The 22,517-nt window shown below is 41.7% G+C and overlaps 1 protein-coding gene across 2 annotated transcripts in view; it reads left to right on the forward strand.

Annotated features, from left to right (window-relative positions):
- Nucleotides 1-22,517, forward strand: part of COP1 (COP1 E3 ubiquitin ligase) — a 196,561-nt gene that overhangs the window by 40,591 nt on the left and 133,453 nt on the right. For both annotated transcript variants that reach the window (XM_065409149.1, XM_065409150.1), the window contains exons 8-10: nt 379-436; nt 9,095-9,209; nt 17,621-17,756. In XM_065409149.1, the coding sequence (XP_065265221.1) occupies nt 379-436; nt 9,095-9,209; nt 17,621-17,756 (309 nt within the window). The remainder of the gene's footprint in view (nt 1-378; nt 437-9,094; nt 9,210-17,620; nt 17,757-22,517) is intronic.

Genomic DNA, 22,517 nt, shown 5'->3' on the forward strand with positions numbered 1-22,517 from the left:
TTAGGAAGGAAGGGGTACCTACACAATAATTTTGTAATAGCAGTGTGTAGAAGGTGTGCTTTACACTGCATGCTTTAAATACAAGACATGTCTGTCCTGAAATTTTGTTTAACGCTATCACACTTGACTGTACTTGAATAGAAGTGTGTTTAACAGTAATTTAGAATTTCTTGTAGACATAAGACACATCCACATTCTTCTCTAAGCCAATCTCTCATTCTGTATATTTAAAAAGGCTTATGTTTCATGGCTACAAAATGAATTTCAAACACAATCTTGCTGTTAGATGTAATAGGAAAAGTAAGTAGGTTGAAAATGATAAAGGATGAGTGCATAGTGATTGATTTTAAGCAGGTTCTGTTTCTCTTGGTTTTACAGTAATATTATCGATTCCACGGAGTACAGCCAGCCTCCAGGATTCAGTGGCAGTTCTCAGGTAAGATAATACATATGTCTGGAGGGAGGGACAAAGGCCAGAGATTGTTTGCAATCTCCAGGACATTGGCCAAACTGGCTCTTATAAATCTGAATCCTTAAATAGTCACCTAGTTATCTGTGGCAGACACTAAACTTTAGGAATAATTGCATATGCTCATGAATCAGGTCATATTCAGGTACATGCTGTCTGCAGAGAGAAATGGTACCATAAGTTTTAGGTACCTGACTTAATTTCCAAAGTTGATTTTTCTTGTGACTGTATTAGATAGGGGAATCAGTTTGAAGCCTCATTCCTCCTTGCTGGAAACTGTACAGTATGTAAGAGTTCTCTGTGTAACTTTTAGTGCACAGTAGCAGGGTTCACATGGCGATGGAATGTACAGGTAAAATGCTTTTGAAACTTAAGTTTTAGAGCTAGCTATGGATACAAAACTTAGAGTAAATACATTGTAATAAGAATCCTGAGACGGTGTTTCTGTAGCATATTTTGTGGTAAAATCAGTTGGCAGTTAGTAAATGGATAGAGGAGGTTCTCTTTTTCTGAGATGTTTTATGGCTGTGTTATTGGTAGCTAGATACCAAGGTGATTGGCTCTGTATAAATACCTTTTGTCTATCTGGTTTTAAAGGAAGTATAAATACGGATGGAGAGTTTATGTTCCAAACTCTAATCTGGCATGTTTTTTATTTGTTGCTGTCCATGGACGCTACTTGTTTTAATACTTTAATTTCTTCTTTGAAATAGAAAGGAACAGTATAATTCTACCACCCCCTCCTTCTACCCCCAACCCAAGCTAGGTTTTCCTGTCACTCTGGATAACAACCTATTAGCACGAAAATCATATATATTGAAGTCTGCTCTCCCTAGGGCAGATTGTTAATTAAATTTTAATATATTTTTGGATTGGGAATCTAGAAATAATTAATGTTAAGAAACATTTAGTTTAATTTTCATTTGCACAAGAAATCTCCAGTGAAAATAGTCCATATGAATATAAACTGAGTTGCATTTTTTGTTAATGATCAGTCATGCTAAAATCAGATATTAGCTAATACTGGAAGCAAGACACTGGGTCAGAATGAACCATCCATCTCTTTTCACACCTTAATTAGCATTGCACTGCTGACCAATGTTCTTCTAGGGTAACTCGTTTATTATTTCCAGCCTAGATTTGATATTCCAGAAGCTGGGATTACAAGAAAAAGGCATTTGGGACCTTTGGAGAGTTGCCTACCATATGACCTGGTGGTTTGGATAAACTATCGTAGCCTCTAATAATTTTCATTTTCTACATAGAAATGAGCTTGTGTGTTGGTCTTTTGGCTGAGGTTTATCCCCAGTGGGGTTAATGTTTTAAAGTTTGGCTTCCCCCCCTAACTTCTTATAGTTATCTCAGTAATAAGAGAGGTTAAAATACTTATTAGATACAGTAGGCTTCATATGAAAACTCATTTCAACACTTCAGGTATCTGAAATAATTACGGTGCTTTTCTGTATTTCCTGTGGATAGGAGATACCATGGGACTGCAGTCACTAGATTGACAGTTGTTTCTAATGGTACTTACTTTGGGATGACCTGTGGGAGGCCAGGTGCTGACAATTTTTGCTAGTGTGGTGCTCCAAACTACTATCCCCATCTAGAGGATCCTAAATGGTTCCTTAGTTTTCATAACTTAGTGAGCAGCCAAATAAAATGCAAAACACCTGCACGAGCTTTATTATAGAGGAAAAAAGTCTTCCTGTAAGGCAGTGGTTCTCAACCTTTCCAAACTCCTGTATCCCTTTCTGGAGTCTGATTTGTCCTGGATACCCCAAGTTTCACCTCACTTAAAAACTACTTGCTTACAAAATCAGACATAAGTATCATGGACACTATTACTGAAAAATTGCTTAGTTTCTCATTTTTACCATATTATAAAATAAATCAATTGGAATAGAAATATTGTACTTACATTTCAGTGTATAGTATACAGAGCAGTATAAACACGTCATTGTTTGCAAACTAAAAATTCATACACTGACTTTGCTAGTGCCTTTTATGTAGCCTGTTATAAAACTAGGCAAATATCTAGATGAGTTTATGTACCCCATGGAAGACCTCTGTGTGCCCCCAGAGGTACACGTACCTCTGGTTGAGAACCACTGCTCTACGGCTCCCACAAACCGTAGCAGGGCTTTAGCCAGTCCAACCTCAAGCTATGTATAGCCGTGACACTCTTCAATCAGATCCCAAAGTAAAGAGAAAAATACAGGTTCTAAGTCAGTGGCTCTCAAACTTTTATTTTACTAGTGACCCCTTTCACATAGCAAGCCTCTGAGTGTGACCCCCCCCATAAATGAAAAACACTTTTTTATGTATTTAACACCATTATAAATGCTGGAGGCAAAGCGGGGTTTGGGATGGAGGTTGACAGCTCGCGACCCACCCATATAATAACCTTGTGACCCCTTGAGGGGTCCCGACCCCCAGTTTGAGAACCCCTGCAGCATTAAGTGTTGAGTTCAACATCTCGTCATTGTGTTTGGACCTTTGGTCTCAGAGCATTCCCCTAAACCTTTTCTTCCTTGGTAGGAAGAAGCAAGATTTTGCTTTTTTCCTTCTTGGGCCAGCTGCTTGCTTGTTTCTCCCTCTCTTACTCCCTCCCCCCCTTTCCAGTGTTGCTTAGGAACTGATTGAGTAGTCAAGGAGCTGACTTCCTTGCCTAGAAGTTTGATAGTACTTCATTAGAGTAGGCACAGTTGAGAATTTAGCTGATCAAGACAGGTTAATGCAGACTGATTCCCAGCATAACTCAGTTTGCCAAGTCTGAGACCTGTTGGAGTGGAATTTGGCTCTTAAAATCTAGTAATAGCTGTAGTTAATATGATTAGCACTTAGTATGTGATTGATTTAATCTCAGTACAGACTGGAACCACCTAGAAGATCTAGGTTTAGGTTATATTCAGGGCCGGTGCAAGGAAGTTTCACGCCCTAGGCGAAACTTCGACCTTGCGCGCCCGCCCCCCCCCCCCCCCCCCCCGCCCTGCGGCAGCTCCCCACCCCAGCTCACCTCAGCTCCACCTCCTCCCTGAGCACGCCGCCCCCGCTCTAATTCTCGTCCCTTCCCAGGCTTGCGGCGCCAAACAACTGATTGGCGCTGCAAGCCTGGGAGGCAGGAGAAGTGGAGCAGCGACCGCACACTCTGGGAGGGGGCGTAGCAACGCTGTAAAAAAAAAAAAAAATTGGGGGCACTGCTTTTTGGCGCCCCCAAAGCTTGGCGCCCTAGGCAACAGCCTAGTTTGCCTAAATGGTAGCACCGGCCCTGGTTATATTGCTCATCCTATTCCAGGCAGTTGTCAAGTTGAAATTGAAGTGATTGCTCATTGCTGTTTGCAGTCATCTTCAGCTATGATAGGCACAATTTGCTGAGGCTAAAGCAGTTGCAGCCTGGTTCATGTAATTAACATAAAGATGGTATTAGCATGTCCCGTTCAATGTTTGTAAAGTTGTTGTGTAGTTCATTGTCAAAACTACAGTGAAGTAGAGGTGCTTAATGTCAGGTGCATTTGGCATAAAGCTGAATTGCTGTCAGTATAAAATGAGTACCTACGAGATATGTGCAATCAGCATGAAATGGAAGTTGTGAACTTATGGTTCATCCAGTCAATATACAGTCTTACATGATGGGTAGTCCTTGACGTTTTCATTGTTTTTGTTCATTTATTTTGTTCCAGGTTATTTGTTCATACAGTGTACTCTTCATAAAGTGTATTCCTTTCATTTCAACTTAAATACATCCTTGTTGGCTTCTTGCTGGTTGTAATGTGAGAGTTACTTGTTGTTGTTTCTGAACTGAGAGTAAACTGCTAATTATGCAAGCAAGGAGCATGTTGGATGTGTTAAATTCTTAGGCTGAAATCCTGGCACCTTTGAAGCGAGTGGCAGTGCTCTCATTGAGTTCAGTGGAGCCAGGATTTCACACTTGGGGGTATGTCTACACTATGGGATTACTCAGAATTTACAGAATTTGATTTTGGGCAACCGATTGTATAAAGTCGAGTGCATGCAGTCACACTAAGCACATTAATTCGGCAGTGTACATCCATGTACCGAGGCTAGCGTCGACTTCCGGAGCGTTGCCCTATGGGTAGTGTGACAAGATGGTTGATATAGTATGGTGGGTCCTGCGCTTTTCTTGGGGGGGGGGGGGGGGCTAAAATACCACCACTGGTCTCGGGGCCAGGCCTCCCTCAGAGCTGTCCTCTCAAAAGCCAGGAGGTACGCCTCCACATCATCCTCCCGGGTCATTTTCTGCAGACAGTAGCTGGCCCATATGGTCCGTGTCCCATCATACCCGCGGCTCAGCTCCGTAAGGACCTTCACTTGGTTCACTAGTTCCTGCAGCATGGCCCGATCTTGGGTGGCCTGGGTCATCAGCAGGTGATTGGTCTCTTGCTGCAGCCGCATGGCCTCCTGTTGGGCAGCTGCCTGAACCCGGGTAGCCTCCTGCTGGGCGGCAGTGGCTTGCACCAGTGCTTTGACCAGATCCTCCATCTTGAGGCAGGGTGGTTGTGACCCACTCTGGATTATGTTCACGGCGCAGAGATCCCACCCCTGACATGACGTGTGACAAGATGGTCGATATAGTGTGGTGGGTCCTGCGCTTTTCTTGGTGGGGGGGGGCTAAAATACCACCCCTTACCCCTGCTCTTGGGGCACCGAGGGCCCCACTAGTGGCCCAGGAAGGTGGTTAAAGGAGGGAAGCGGGGGACGGGTCTGGGTTTGCTCCTCACTCTGAGTCCCAGCCTCTCTCAACCCCTGCAGGTTCTTACCCTCTTCTCCCTTGAGTGGGGTACCTTCAGTCCCTTAAACGCTGGGGGAGGGAATGTCCCTCCCCTGCTGGGGCAGGGTCTCCCTTACTCTGGTTTTCTGTTCCTCCAAGTCTAACAGCACACCTCCAAGGTCCAGTCCTCTCTCCTTCCTCCTTCCCCCTGCCTGCCTGAAGCAGGGGGTTTTATTAGGTTTCTAACAGGGCCTTAATTGATTACAGGTGCTCCAATTAACCTGTAGCAACCCTCCCTAGTCTACAGGGAACCACGCCTTAATTAACCTAGGGTTTATATACTTCCCTTCTACCACTTCCCACTGCTCCCTGGCCCTCCTGTATCACAGTAGCTATTCCATAGTTCCCACAGTCTCCCCCACCCATCGGAATTCTGGGTTGAGATCCCAATGCCTGATGGGGCAAAAAACATTGTCGCTGGTGGTTCTGGGTACAGACTCACCCCTCCCTCCGTGAAAGCAACGGCAGACAACCATTTCGCGCCCTTTCTCCTGGGTGAACTGTGCAGACGCCATACCACGGCAAGCATGGAGCCCGCTCAGCTCAAGACAGCAGTCATGAACATTGTTAACACCTTGCGCATTATCGTGCAGTTCATGCTGAACCAGAACCTGAAAAACCAGGTGAGGAGGAGGCTGCGACTGCAGTGCGGCGACGAGAGTGATGAGGACATGGACATGGACACAGAATTCTCTCAAACCGCGGGCCCCAGCGCTTTGGAGATCATGCTGTTAATGGGACAGGTTATAGCCGTGGAACACCGATTTTGGGCCCGGGAAACAAGCACAGAGTGGTGGGACCGCATCGTGTTGCAGGTGTGGGACGATTCCCAGTGGCTGCGAAACTTTCGCATGCGTAAGGGCACTTTCATGGAACTTTGTGACTTGCTTTCCCCTGCCTTGAAGCGCCAGAATACCAAGATGAGAGCAGCCCTCACAGTTGAGAAGCTCTTAAAATCTTAAGTACTTTGCTGCAATGGGATCACATTACATAGCACATGTGATTTTGGTACAAGGTCGCATTTTGCATCTTAATATTGAATGCCTGCGGCTTTGGTGTTAGAGATCACAGATGCAGGTCTGGGCAACAGAATTCGGCTTGCATGCAGCCATGGTAAGCCATTGTCTTTCGGCTTCTGCAACCTTCCTAAAAGCAGCGCCCTCCTTTCCCACATACTAAGCAAAGCCTGTTGAGTGCTGCGGTTTTCCTGTTAACGTGCAGCAGCAGAAACCAAACTATTCCCCCCCCCCACACACACACACATCCAATTCTCTGGGATGATTGCTTTATCCCTGCCCCACCGCGTGGCTGGTATCAGGGAAGATCCCTACAGAAACCAAAAACCCCCCCCGCTTGGCTAACTGCAGGGAAGGATTTCTTTTCAGCCACAGGCAAACAGCCCAGTAGGAACGGCCACCAAATTAAATTCCCATATTTCAACCAGGTTACCATGAACGATATCACTCTCCTGAGGATAACGCAGTGAGATAAAGAACAGATGTTGCTTGAATGCCAGCAAACACCGGGACCATACGCTGCCAGGCTTTGTCATGCAATGATACCAGATTACTTGCTACTAGCATGGCATGGTCAAGTGTCCTACCATGGAGGACGGAATATGGCTGCCTTGCCCAGAAACCTTCTGCAAAGGCTTTTGGAGTACCTCCAGGAGAGCTTCATGGAGATATCCCTGGAGTATTTCCGCTCCATCCCCAGACACGTTAACAGACTTTTCCAGTAGCTGTACTGGCCGAGAATGCATCCCAAGTCCTCGGCAAATTAATCATTAAAAACCGCTTGCTTTTAAACCATGTTTTATATTTACAAAGGTACACTCACCAGAGGTCCCTTCCATGGCTTCAAGGTCTGGTATAACGCCTTGGGAGGGTACTTCATTCAGGCTGAGAAAAAGACCCTGGCTTTTGGCGAGAACAGAGTGCTGTGTGCTCTCCGCAAGGTCGTCGTCGTCCTCCTCATCTTCCCCGTCTGCAGAATCCTCAGGCATGGCTGAGATTACCCCCTCCTCGGATTCCACGGTCAGAGGTGGTGTAGTGGTGGTGGCCCCCCCCTAGAATTGCATGCAGCTCAGCATAGAAGCGGCATGTCTGCAGCCCTGCCCCGGACCTTCCGTTTGCTTCTTTGGTTTTCTGGTAGGCTTGTCTGAGCTCCTTAACTTTCACACGGCACTGATGAGAGTCCCTATTGTGGCCTCTCTCCATCATGCCCTTGGAGATTTTTTTCAAATGTTTTGGCATTTCGTCTTTTGGAACATAGTTCTGCTAGCATGGAATCCTCTCCCCATATAGCGATCAGATCCAGTACCTCCCGTACGGTCCATGCTGGTGCTCTTTTTCGATTCTTGGACTGCATGGTCACCTGTGCTCTCCACGCTGGGCAAACAGGAAATGAAATTCAAAAGTTCGCGGGGCTTTTCCTGTCTACCTGGCCAGTGAATCCGAGTTCAGATTGCTGTCCAGAGCGGTCACAATGGTGCACTGTGGGATAGGTCCCGGAGGCCAATACCGTCGAATTGCGGCCACACTAACCCTAATTCGAACAGGCGATGTCGATTTTGGCACTACTCCCCTCATCGGGGAGGAGTACAGAAATCGATTTGAAGAGCCCTTTATGTCGACAAAAATGGCTTCGTTGTGTGGACGGGTGCAGGGTTAATTCGGTTTAACGCTGCTAAATTTGACCTAAACTCGTACTGTAGACCAGGCCTTGGCTTGTGTATTATCGTGTGATAAACCTTTTTGTGCACCACCAGTGCAACTGCTAATGACTCAGTAGGGATTGTTGTAGAGCCTAGGAGCCACAGTCATGGACCAGGACCCCGTGGTGCTAGTCCCTGTACAAACACAGAAGACTGCTCCTGCCCATGTATGTTTGAGTTTTTATATCTGATCTTTTTTTGTGTGTCCGGATATAATGGGGTGAAGTTTTTAGATGTAAGCTTATCTTTTATAAGATCAAGTAAAGAGAATGTAACTCGTATAGCAGAGAAATTTCTTGTTTTGGTTTGTTTTTTTAGCAGTAATACAAATATATGAGGGGAGCAAGAGATATTATTTGTCTCCTACTCCTTCAGTGGTGGGGGTAGTTTATAAACTTTTTTTTTTTTTTAATTAAAGTTTCAGACCTCCCTCTCTCCCCTCAGGTTTTTTTAATTGGTGGGGTATGGGAGGTACCTTTATGAAGTTTTCCAGACTTCATATGCAATGAACTTGATTGTTCTGTAGTAGACCAACTTCCAGACTCTCTATCTACTTGTCATTTAAGATAAAATAGAATTACTTACTAGATAATTCTTGTTCTTCTAAGATAGTTTAAAAAAAACCTTTTGCCCAGCCATCTCTTCTGGTCATCTGAGTGTTGATTTTTGCACATTTTCTCTTGTTTGAAAAGGAGCTGATAGTTGGGAGAAGTTGATACTGTGTCCTCTAGATCCATTAGTGACATGATCTGTGACCCTTCCTCTCCAACTTCCCCCCCGCCCCCCGCGCAAGGATTTTGTTGTTTTTGTTTGCTTGTTGGCTTCTGAAGCTCATGCCTGAAGCTGAAGCCCATGAGTTATCCAATTATAATTACTACCTTCAGAAAACAAGAATTACAGATATGTGACTGACTTTCTTGTCAGTAAAATAATCAGATGTGACGAGAGATCCATAAGAGGCAGATACATGTAGAAACGAGGCCTTTGGTCTTTTTCCAGATTCATAACCTCTTAAAAATAAAAGGGCATGTCTATACGTTTTGGTAAAATGTACCAAAATCGGTAAAGCCAGGCCTGGGCCTCTTTTCTGAATAAGTATTTCTTGTTCTCCACTCAGACTAAAAAACAGCCATGGTATAACAGCACGTTGGCATCAAGGCGGAAGAGGCTTACAGCTCATTTTGAGGACTTGGAGCAGTGCTATTTTTCCACCAGGATGACTCGTGTATCAGGTATGTTTCTTTTGCATTAATGAATTTGGAATTGAATTTCTGAGGTGCTTCCAGTTGCCTGTCTTAAGTACTTGGATCACAGAAATTGACTTGCTTTTGAGAGAGCACATCTCACTTCTCCCCTCCAATTTCTGTATGCACATACACCTGAGCTGACTGGCAGAACCTCATCTCTTGTCCAGTCTTGGGTTGGCTTTTTAAATCAAAGAAATATGTTCTTGGCATTTTAGAAGAGGCACAAAGGGGTATATTTACAAAGGCAGTGCATGAAAGACACACACAACAATCCTCCTAAAGAACAATAGGACTTTTCTCTGTACCTAGTACATCCTTTAAAAAATGTACTGAGGCATAAAAAGGGTTTGAGATACCATTGTGAGGAGCCTTTTCACTCAAACGGGCATGTGTTGATTACAACTCAAAGGCTATTGAAGGAAGTAGGAAGATAACTTGGTATGTTCTCCTGTACTTAAAACACAAATGGCACTAGATATGAGCTTTGAAGAATGTTTCAACGCCATGTTTCTTGAGTGTATTCTCTAGATTTAACAACACTCTTTTTGAATGGAAAGAAGCCTTGGATTTTACTCTCTCTGTAAAAAGTCTGTTTGTTTTATTACACAGGATACCTTATGGGCAGCCCAGATCATGGGGCAAAATGCCGTGAAGTGTTGATGTTCAAATTATTTGCAGAGGCGGTGTGTGTGCGCGTGCACATGTGTTGAGGGTCTCAAACTTGTTCATAGTGTGGACAACGTTTTAAATACAAATTGTCCTGTGGCAACGGAAACCCTTTTATTCACATTTGCTTGGGAAACATCTCCTGTCATTCACAACTGCATAATATCTTTTTGGTAAGAAGAACAGTTGCTTCCATAGAAAAGTAATTATTACCTAAGTCTCTAGTGCATTGAAATTAAAATTTAGCAGCTGGAAAAAGAGGAGGAGCTTGTAGCTTGTGAGCAGACAGCATTTCACAGACCTTCAGCAAGTGTTCTGCAGGCTGTAGTAATCCACACAAATTGTAAGAAACTCTGGTATATAGATTACTCTTGGGAGAATTTTGCGCAATGCAGAATTAGCACGGCAGAGCTGCTGGCTGCCAGTAGGGGCCACTGAACCCGGCAGAGCCCAGTTCCCCAGCTCGGAAATAGAAGATACTGCCAGGGGGAGGAGGAGATGGAGGGTTCCTGGCAGCTGCAGTTCCTGTCATGCCCTGAAAGAAGGAGGCGGCATGCAGGAAACACCATACAATCTTGGACCCAGCATCAGGCTGTTTCTCTCTGGATCCCTGGACTCTAGAGGGGTAGGGGGTGTGAGTGTCTGGTGGTGGGGGCGGGGGGAGAATCGCCCAGTGGCTAGACTCTGGGGGGGTGGGGTATGGGAGCGAGTGTCTGGGCCAGAGTGGGGAGTGGCTGGCCTCTGGGGGGTGGTCAGAAAAACAGGAACTTTGTTGTCCTAGAGGTTTCTTTAATTCTCTACTTCGGGGGGAATTTTTTTTGTCATTTGTGTTACAGTTATAGTTGCTGACGGGTATTTTGAAATAAATTACCAAAATAATTGAAACTGGCGTGATTATATAGTGTTGTTTTGACACTATGCAGAATTTTGGACAATATGCAGAATTTTGCAGAATTTTTTTTTTTGGTGCAGAATTCTCCCAGGAGTAATAGATACATTGTATCCGGGAGGTATAAGTGTATGATAAATTACAATATTTCTTCACCCGTTGTGCAATGAAAATAGTACCATCAGTTCTTACATGAGAAATAGTCTCTTCAGAAATTGAAACTGCAAATGTTTTATCTGATTAACAGAACATCTGCAGGTGTTCTAAAATATAACATTAGCCACACTTTGTGTGGAGGATTACAAGATAAAAGGGGCACAGTTCCCCCCAATCAGGGAAAAATCTGTGGCATTTGTTTAGCCTTTTCCCCTCTTTTAGATTTCACTCATGCACTTCAGTGCATTCAGAGTACAAGATCTGTGTGTAGCACTATTTGTTTGATTTTGTTTTTGGAAGTTGGCTCTTTGAATATATGGAATTTTAGATGTATTTGGGATAAGACATATCCCTATAACTTTCATAGCAGCAGATCAGAAATAAGCTTGCTTTATACATTAATTTGGAGTATGTTTAAATTATTTTCTGCCTCAGTAGAAGATACATTATGCTAGCTTCAGGGTGGGTTTGATTTAAATCAAATTAGTGATTTAAATCATGATTTAAATCACTAGTCAGGAAGATTCAATTTAATCATGGATTTCTACATAAAAGTGCATTTTTGTTGGTTGTTATAACCTTAATACATATTCTCCACAACTCAGAGAGATGTAGGTTTCATTTTTAGAAGGTACACACTATACATTTTAAAAGTGATTTATTTTGAAAACTTTTCAGATTAGTTTTACAGCTTATCAGAAAATGAATGATTGTTTGGTTATTTCATTTACCAAAGGTAATTGAAGCAGGTATCCAGTTCAACAGGTTAATCATTAATATTTGGAGGATTTTCTTGCCATGCTGTATTAGGAGGAGAACATCACCAGACAGACATTTTAAATTGTTTTATTTAACTGAACCAACAACATGTATTCTGGATTTTTTTTCTTCAACAGCAAACATATATTTTAACAAAACAAGCGCATGAATTTTTGAATTTAAACATTCAAGTTTTTTAAAATCAGGGTTTTTTTATTAAAAATAGTTACATGAAATATATATATATATTTTTAAAAACAAAAATTTAATCAACTATGTCAGCCTGGTCAACATGAGAAACTTAAAATATTGGCTTCTGCAGCTAATGCAGTCATCTTCACCTTCATTTTCCTGTTTGTTCATAATCTGGAAAAGAAAAACAAGCTTTCCTGCTTTCTCAGGTCCCAAATGATTTCTCAATTTGGAATGAATTAGTCCAAAGGAAGAATATATTCTTTCTACACAAGCAGAAGAAGCTACTGCTGTTAAAAGTGAGATTATCGCTTCAACAGTCTCCGAATCCAAGTGCTTAAGTGACTTCCACCAGTTCACCGGTGTGACTTTCAAACTTTCTATAGTTTGCATTATGGAGGGAGGATTGCTGGATGTCCATGTCATAGCCAACTCCTCTTCTTCAGCAGTTAAGGTTTGACCCTGGTACTGAGTATTGAGAATATTTGCAAGAAAATGAGCTGGAGATAGCGCTTGTCCCATTCGTTTTTATAAAGCTTGTAATTTAGCTCTGTCGTTGCATATTTCTCTTTTTAAGACCTCACTCAGTTCCTTCCAAATTTCAACAGCGTCAGCAATAAAACAGCTATTTCCCTGCATTTTGTTCAAGGCTACAGAAATAGGCTTCAGGGTACTTTTACCTTGTTTTGTAATCTGCTAGTTCTTATCACAAACTTATCTATGGCTGTTTCTGGATGATGGAAATTTTTTTTTTTTTTTCTTTTTGCTACAGGTGATATACTGTGGCTATGTGACATACATGATGTGACTGAAACACTATCATTGGCAGATAACTCTGAAACCATAGAAAATGATGGTGATCTTGAAGGTAGATAGTCTTCAGAATCCTGTATGTTGAGGATGGATTCTCCTAAACAAAATAATAGAATCATAGAATATCAGGGTTGGAAGGGACTCAGGAGGTCATCTAGTCCAACCCCCTGCTCAAAGCAGGACCAATCCCCAGACAAATTCTCCCCCCCCCCGATCTCTAAATGCCCCCCCCCCCACCGCCCCGGATTGAACTCACAATCCTGGGTTTAGCAGGCCAATGCTCAAACCACTGAGCTATCCCTCCCCCCCTAAAATAAGTCAGTGCAGTTACTTAATTATTATTACCATACTGCTCATTTAGTATTACTCATTGCATTCACTGATACTCAGTACACCTCTACCCCGATATAACGTGACCCGATTTAAAACGAATTCGGATATAACGCAGTAAAGCAGCACTCTGGGGGGGAGGGGGGGGGGAGGCGGGGCTGCGTGCTCCGGTGGATCAAAGCAAGTTCGATATAACGCGGTTTCACCTATAAAGCAGTAAGATTTTTTTTTTTGGCTCCCGAGGACAGCGTTATATCTGGGTAGAGGTGTACCACTTTAAAGGTGAAATTGTAAAAGGAAGATATGCCTATTTCAGCTATTTATTTTTTATCACAACTGCATCTGAAATGATAGTACCATAGAGTAACAATTATATTTTTTGCTCAAACATGAGAATTCAAGAATAGTCCAGAAGGAAGACAGGCAGTCCTTAAGAAAGAAGTATGAAATAAAAAAGTTCACAGACCTGAAGATCTTGCATGTTCAGACATGTTCCTTTCATCATCTTCAACGCAGCTTCCTCCTGAGAAGGAACACGTCTCATGATGTTGTTTCATTCGGGCAACTAGGCCTTGCATTTCTTTGTTGCACTGTTTGCATTTTGCACGCATGCCTGTCTTACCCACAGGTAGAGGAATTTCATTAAATTATTCCCAAACTGTCTCTTTTATGGCCTGCTGCCATTATAGGTTTTCCCTCCTAGTAAGAGAATGGTATGGTAGATCTCAAATCAATGAAGGCTGCACTCAGAAAGACCTCAAGACTTCTGGGATATGCTGCTCAAACAGTTTCGCTTTTGTTTCTACTGCCTGTCCCTCCCTTCTCACACTTATCTCCAGACTTCTCCTTGTCCAGATCTATTCCGCCGCCAACAATGTTCTGTTCGATGAACTTTTTGAAACTTTGCACTTTTAGAAAGAGGTAAGGGATTGACTGTGTACACAAATTTGCAGAGGGACAATAGGGTTGAGGTCTGCTATTTCTCACCTCTATATATTAATTTATTTATTTAAAAACATTTTTGGTGTTAACAAGTATGTTATCCCTGGAGACACAAATCCACTGTTTGAGAACTGCAAAACTAAGCATCTCTAATGGTATCTTCTAGACTGAACACTGAGTCCCATTGGGTAGATAGAAAGATTAACCTAAATAATCTATACAGAAGACTGTGGAACCCCATAAAATTGGGTCCATAATCCATGAACTATTGGAACTCATTTACAAAACTTTCCTTAAACATTACATGACTATATTGCCTCATACTATAGAATTAGGATTTATAATCCCTATTCCATGGTAAGATACATTATAGCTCAAAGGTATCTCAATTAAAACCATCTTTAGATAGGTTTTTTCCTCAAAAAGCATTTTATTAAAAAAAATCCGATTTAAATAAAAACTTTGATTTTTATCCACCCTGGCTAGCTTCTGTTGCTGCTCCAGTTTAAGAAAAAACAGAACTAGTGCCCTGCAGGAGTCTGCCTGGGAATTTCAGCTGTCTGATAAGTCTGATGTGAATTTTGGCTGGTGACAAAGGGATGTGTGAGGTGCATGACTCCCTATGGAAATTAAAATAGTTGGCGACATGGAGTGCATGGGTCAGAGCCATGACTGGTATCTGAGCCAGCTGTAGAACTGGCATGAGGTGATAATGTTCTTTATGGGGAGACCTGGGATAGTAGAAGTGTCTATGTGGCAGTGCTTTTTCCCATATGTCAAGGAACAGCAGAGTAAGATAACTTGCTGGTTCTCTGATCCCAGGGGTTCCTATTTTTTTTTTTTATATATAGTTTAAATTCTGCTGCTGATTATTTAAACATCTTTAGTATAAAGAGGTGGTGTAAGAATTGTCATTTAAAATGAATAGAGAAGCTTTGTGCAAGAGCTTTGACTGTCCTGTAGTCAGATGTGGGGGGCTGAGGAAATAGCTTTAATTATGATGTGCCTTTCACATTGACAGGGGAAACATCTTGAAAAGTAGCATCCCAATTTGCAGATCTGGGTATAAAATACATTAGAGAAGAAAGAGGTACATGATCTCTAGATTTGAGGGAAATGGAAGAATAGTTCCTTCTTTGCTTCCACCATTGACTGACACATCAAAACATCTTTTTGAAGACACCCACTGGTGTTCACCTGCTTTCTCCTTCCCAAACCACCTCTTCCTCCAGTAGAATCCCCCACAAAAAAAGTCTGGTTCAGGCCCTTGTTTTATTTAAAGTGGGACTTTAATCAGAATGAAAAGAGCAACTGTGAAGGACACTAGAGACACATAGCCAATACCTTCAAACATCTGACTATTAGAGCCTTGCAAATCTGCGGATATCCACAGACCGTTTTTGCAGATCACGGATCGGATGCGGATATGAATTTTGTATCTAGAGCCCTGCAGATATCCGCTTTATATGTCAGCGGACCATTTTACCGATCAGATGCAGATACAAATTTTGTATCCACGCAGGGCTCTACTAACGCTGTTGCTTTCTCCCCTTTTTAATATAGACATTAAAATGTCACTCTTATTTAGTGACTATATTTTAAAATGCAGCTGGGATGTACATCTAATTGAAATGGTCTCTCTTGATATTTGAGGGACAGGAATTTGGGAGAGTGCAGAAAGTTTTTTTTTTTTTTTTTTTTTTTTTTTCCTTCCAGTACTTTTCCCTGGGGAGTCAGTATTATGCTGTCCTTGCTCTCTTCACTCCCACAAAACATTCAGAAAGTTCTGCTAAGGTGAGCTACCCTTTCCCTTTATACCACTGAGCTGTAACTTTTTAATGGTTCATGACATTTTTATTCTCAACTCTAAGTATGGTGTTGGTATATACTACTAATAGCTGCTGCACTTCACCCCGAAAGTTACTATATTTGAGTGGTGGGTGAAGTGTATGGTATGTACCAGCATACTGGATTGTTTGTGAATGGCTTTGGGCTGACCCACATTATAGGTGTAAGGGTGGTGATGGTTGTTAGACTCAGCAGTTGAAATTGTTGGTACATCACTTTGATGCACAATGCAAAAGTGAGCTTCCTCCTCTTGGGCCTGTTTGAGAAGGCAAAGTATAATTCTTACCAATTCTGGTGGGTATTACAAACCTGAAGGCTATAATCTCAGCCTGTTAGTTTCTGGTACTGGATCATTTTATGAAGGCTAGCTCATCTGTGTGGCACCGCAATAAAAGTTGTTTTCTTCTATGGGAAATCTTAACAACAAAATGATTAAACTCCTCTATTCATAGTGATTAAAGTTATGACTCAGGAGGAATTTGGATTTTTGTCTTTTTTATTGCTTACTGTATTTTATTAACTTCTATAGTTGCCACGTTCAATTTTTGACCAAATATTTCTCGTCATTGTATTTCAAGTTGATTTAATTTTCCCTGACTACAGAAGGACATCATTTTGCACTGAGTTTGTAAGGCAGGCATCTCTATTTTGTGGGTTTTTCCCCATTCTATTAGCTCTGTTGCTTTTGGAGTGAGAGGGAAAATTTTCTATAATCATTTCTTTGGTGTAATAGACTCTCTCTTTAGAGCATATTGCATTGGGAGATGGAGGAAGATAAATGTGTTTACCTCTATAGCATATTGTAACTATACATATTCTTGATGGTACATAGGTTTGCTTACACTTGTATCAATTTTTGTTTTAAATAATGGTAATCCTCATCGCCCAGGACCTCTGCCTTTATGTAAAATTGGTGGACTTTTACACAAGGGAAGGCATGTTCATGGTTCTTGATAGAAGTAGTATAATACAGTAAAAGCGGTGTTATCAGGCCCTGTACCAACTGGAAAGCTCTATAAACCAGCATTTCTAATCTTCATAGAAAGTCCGGTTTATAATCCGATCGGTGTGGGGCCGGCAGGCTCCCTACCTGGCTCCATGTGGCTGCCTGGAAGTGGCAACATGTCCCTGCTGCTCCTAGGTGGAGGAACGGCCATGAGGAGTTTGGCGTGCAGGAGGGGGTGCGGGGTGCAGGCTCTGGGAGGAAGTTTGGATGTGGGAGGGGGCTTGGGGCAGGGGGTTGGGGCACAGAAGGGGTTTCGGCGTACCAGATATGGGTGGCGCTCACCTCCGCCCCACCCCAAGTGCCGCTCTGTGGCTCCCATTGGGAGCTGCGAGGACGGCGCCTGCAGGAGGAAGCAACGTGTAGAGCTGCCTGAGGTGAGTGCCCCCTGGATCTGGCATCCCAAAACCTCTCTGCACCCCAGTCCCCTGCCCCAGGCCCCCTCCCGCATCCAAACTCTCTCTCTCTCTCTCTCTCTCTCTCTTAGTTAACCGGAATTTTTCACTTACCAGCACCCCCCATTTCCCCAATGTGCCAGATAACAAAGCTTTTACTGTAGTCTCTCCTAACATGGTATTATAAAGACTTATTTTCCACTAAAGTGAACTAGTATTCAGAGGTGTGTGCTGAAGTGAAAAGTCAGTTAGTTTGTTGACAAGTGTTCATCCCCAGATGCCTTGCCTAGGAAATGTCATGTGACTACTTAAGCCTTAGGATTTTTTGTTTACTGTTAAACTTTATTTACCTCCCTCTCATTCTTTCTTTTCCATCATCAACAATTCTGCTACCTTTGTCTAGACGACAGCAGAACCACAAGCCAGCTGGATGAATTTCAGGAGTGCCTATCCAAGTTCACTCGCTACAATTCCGTCCGACCTTTGGCAACACTGTCTTATGCTAGCGATCTCTATAATGGCTCCAGCATTGTATCCAGGTAAGAAATGTGGTGCAAGTGAAATACGCGATGCAATGAGGAGATTGCCGACTGAGAGCACTGAGCTCTTTTCAGTTGCAATGCCATAATCTTGTACTTGTATATGACTGTGGTTTTTCCCCCCCCAAATGTTTGGTAAACTCATTGGTTGTCATTGACCTATAAACACTGGACTGCTGCCTTTTTGTAAATTTTACTCTAAATAGCATCTGTCAAGACACTGGATTAAAACCCTTGTGGGACCAGTGGAAATCTTAAATCCCTATGTTGAAAACGAAAGAAGCAGAGGGCTGTAGGAGAGTGCCTGTTTAACCTCTTTGCATTAATGCATTTTGGTAAAACTTTAAAAAGCTGTTTCTAAAGTGACTGCTAATGTCTTTTGTATATTGAAGCCACTATCTAGTCATTGTCAGCAATTTTGCTAAAGAATCTGAGTGTTGCTGTTGTGTTAACAGTCACTGGTGGGTGTAGCAATAATAGTCACAGTAAAGGGTTAATGGTGCGTTGCAGCTTCACTAAGCCTAAACTTTGCCTAGCATGGGGGAGGTTTTGGTTAAAATCAAAATTCAAAATGATACCATACTATTGAAAGAGTAATTATGGGACTGTGAGCAGAAGATAACTTTTCAACAGTTGATCAGATTTCCCAATTAGCTAGAAATTTCTCTATCCTCATACTTATATGGATTCCATTGCCATAGAGTCTTGGTGCCTCGCAATCTTTAATGTATTTACAGTAGAACCTCAGAGTTATGAACACCTTGGGAATGGAGGTTGTTTGTAATTCTGAAAAGTTTGTAGCTCTTAACAAAATGTTATGGTTGTTCTTTCAAAAGTTAACTGAACGTTGACTTAATATAGTTTGAAACTTTATTATGCAGAAGAAAAACGCTGCTTTTAACCATCTTAATTTAAATGAAACAAGCACAGAAGCAGTTTCCTTACCTTGGCAAATCTTTTTTTACAACTTTCCCATTATTTTTTAGTAGTTTAACATAGCACTGTACTATAAGGTATTTTTACTTTTTTTGGTCTCTCCTGCCTGATTGTGTACTTCCGGTTCCAAATGAGGTGTGTGGTTGACCGATCAGTTCGTAACTCTGGTATTCGTAATTCTGAGGCTCTACTGTATACTTATAGCACCCTTGTGAGACAGGGAAGTGCTAATTTACAGATGGAGAACTGAGTAACAGATTTAGTCGGCTTACCTGACATCACCCAGGAAGTCTATAGTGATACTGTGGAAATAGATCTCCTGAGTCCCAGGCTAGTGCCCTAACCACTGAACTGCAAAGATAATCATGGAAATGTAGGGCTGGAACAGACTTGGAGAGGTCACTTAGTTCAGCTCCCTGCACTGGGGCAACAGCAAATATATTTAGACTATCCCTGACCAACAGTATCTGTCTAACCTTTTCTTAAAAACCTACAATGGCAGGGATTGTGCAGCCTACCTTGGTAACCTGTTTCAGTAGTTAGCTATCCTTTGTTTTTTTTCCCCCTAGGGCTGTCAAGAGATTAAAAAAATTAAGCATGATTAATTGCACGATTAACCACACTGTTGTTAATAGAATACCATTTATTTAAATATTTTTGGGTGTTTTCTACATTTTCAAATATATTGATTTCAATTACAACACAGAATACAAAGTATACAGTGCTCACTTTATATTTATTTTTGATTACAAATATCTACACTGTAAAAAACAAAAGAAATAGTAGATACCCATATATATATATATATATATATATATATTTATTAAAAATTTGAATGCAGAATTATTCAAGATAAATCCTAAATTAGCAGCATCTATCCTGGCCCCTCTATTTATCAGTCTGGGAAAGGGAAAAAGTGCCAGATGGGTGGACCAATGGGGTTATAGTGAAGATACCAAAGAAAAGAACTCTCAGTGATTGTAATAACTGGTGTGGTGTATCACTTTTATCTGTGCCAAGCAAAGTATTGTGTAAGATCATAGTCCCGTGTATATCAGAGGCAGTTGATAGTGTTCTTAGAAAAGAGCAAGCTGGTTTTTGGAAAGGGCGAAGATGCACAGACCAGATCTTCACTCTCTGAAACATTATAGAACAGTGCTTAGAATGGCAATGGCAACTCTACATAAATTTCATAGACTTTGAGAAGGCTTTTGATAGCATTCACAGGACCAGCCTATGGCCCATTTTGCGGGCATATGGAATTCCTTTCTGTATAATCAACGTCATCAAAAGCTTCTATTTCAACTTTACATGCAGTGTTGATCACAGTGAGCTCAGTTTGAAGTCAAAACAGGAATATATCAGGGGTGTGTCACGTCTGCAATCCTCTTCAACATTGCCATCGACTGGGTAATGTGGCGTACAACAGAAGACATGCCAAGAGACATTAAATGGACACTCTTTTCATCCCTTGAAGACTTGGACTTCGCAGATGTCGCTCCCCTATCACATACCCAACACCATATACAAGAAAAAAACAACTCAACTCAATGCATTCAGCCAGCAAATTAGACTGAAAATCAACCGCACTAAGACAGATATCGTGACCTTTAATATTTCCTCACCATCACCAGTACGGATAGAGGATTATGTTCTCACCAATGTAGAAACATTCACATACTTGGGCAGTACCGTCAGTCAGAACAAAATCAATAAAGCCAGGAACACCTTCAGGAGCTTAAATACAGTCTGGAAAGCATCAAAATACAACACCAAAACCAAACTCAAGATTTCAGAGCTGTGTACTTTCAACACTACTTTATAGTGCAGAATGCTGGGGAATGAGAAAGTATGACATGTCTAAACTGTCTTCATTCCATACAACCTGCCTCAGAAAAATCCTCTATCTTTTGGCCCAGAATAATCTCAAACCAAGATTCATTGACACAGTGCAGCCAAGAGGATCTGAGCACCATCATTGCCAGGAGGTGTTGGAGATGGATTGGTCATGTGCTTTGGATGGAAACTGATTCCATCACCAGAGTAGCAATAAGATGGACACCTGAAGGCAAGCGAAAACGGGGCTGCCTGAAAACAACATGGCAAAGAGCTGTGGAAGCTGAGCTGAAAAACCTGCGGCACAGCTGGGGAACCATTGAAAGACTTGCCAGAAACAGACAGGAGTGGAGGAACTTTGTTTCTGCCCTAAACGCCAGAGGCGTAATAGGAACATGATGATGAATATAAGTACTGTAGTGCAATCTCTTTATCATGAAAGTTGAACTTACAAATGTAGAATTTTATGTACAAAAAAACTGCATTCAAAAACAAAACAATGTAAAACTTTAGAGCCTACAAGTCCACTTGTTTGTCTGAGCAATTGGCTGAAGTAGGACCAAGTTTGGTTACATTTGCAGGAGATAATGCTGCCCGCTTCTTGTTTACAACATCACCTGAAAGTGAGAACAGACGTTTGCATGGCACTGTTGTAACTGGTGTCGCAAGATATTTACGTGCCAGATGCGCTAAAGATTCATATGTCCCTTCACGCTTCAATTCAAAAATACTATTTCTTTTATCATTTTTTACAGTGCAAATATTTGAGTTAGTCGCGTGAGTTAACAGCGATTAATTGACAGCCCTATTTTTTTCCATATCCACCCTAAATCTCCCTTGCTGCAATTAAGCCCATTACTACTTGTCCTGCCTTCAGTGGAGAACAATTGATCAAAATCTTCTTCATAACAGCTTTGAACATATTTGAAGACTTATCAGGTCACCCTTCAGTCTTTTCTCAAGGCTAAACATGCCCAGTTTTTTAACCTTTCCTCATAGGTTTTCTAAACCTTTTATCATTTTTTGTTGCTCCCCTCTGGACTCTCTCCAGTTTGGGGCACTGCACTTTAAGAGGAGGACAAACTGGACATAATACTCCAGCTATGAGGGCCTCATCAGTGCTAAGTAGAACAGTACGGTTAGCTCCCATGTTTTACATATGGCACTTCTACCCCAGAATATTTGCCTTTTTTGGAGCTGCATCACATTGTTGCTCTTGTTCAATTTGCAATCCTCTATAACCCCCAGATCCTTTTCAGCGATACTACCACCTAGTCAGTTATTCCTCATTTTGTTTCTGCATTTGATTTTTTCCTTCCTAAATGTACTTTGCATTTGTCTTTATTGAATTTCATCTTGTTGACTTTAGATAAATTTTCCAATTTATAAAGACATTTAGAATTCGAATCTTGTCCTCCTCCAAAGTTCTTGCAACCCCTTCCACCTTGATGTCATCCACAAATTTGATAAGCACACTCTTCACTCCTTTATTCAAGTAATGAATGAAAATATTGAATTAGTACTGAACCAAGGACAGACCCCTGCGAGATCCCACTAGGTATGTCCCGTAGTTTGATAGCGGACAATTGAAAACTATGCGGCAAACCTCTGATAAGTACCTTACATCAATCTGAATATTTGTTGAAGGCCCCAAGAAACTTTAGATTTTGTGCAAACAAATCATGGTGCATTTTTACTATTTTACTATGCATTATATAACTAGAATGTATAATGGCTAAATTAGCCATGGAGGTCAAAATACAATTATCACCAGTGTGATATACGTTTAACTTGTACTGATTAAGTTCATGGTGGCTGCAGTGAGATGCAGATGGAAATCATCCTATGGTATAGACAAGCTTCTTTAGCCACTGAGTTCATATTGGATTGGATCTTGCTCTTGTGCCCTTCCTGGGCATTTTGCAAGAACGGTAATTGGTTAGAAAATACTGGAATGGCAATAAAATCGGACTATTTTCTTTGAAGGAA

Source organism: Emys orbicularis, chromosome 8 (genome assembly GCF_028017835.1).
Source record: "Emys orbicularis isolate rEmyOrb1 chromosome 8, rEmyOrb1.hap1, whole genome shotgun sequence".
Classification (NCBI taxonomy): Eukaryota; Metazoa; Chordata; order Testudines; family Emydidae; genus Emys; species Emys orbicularis.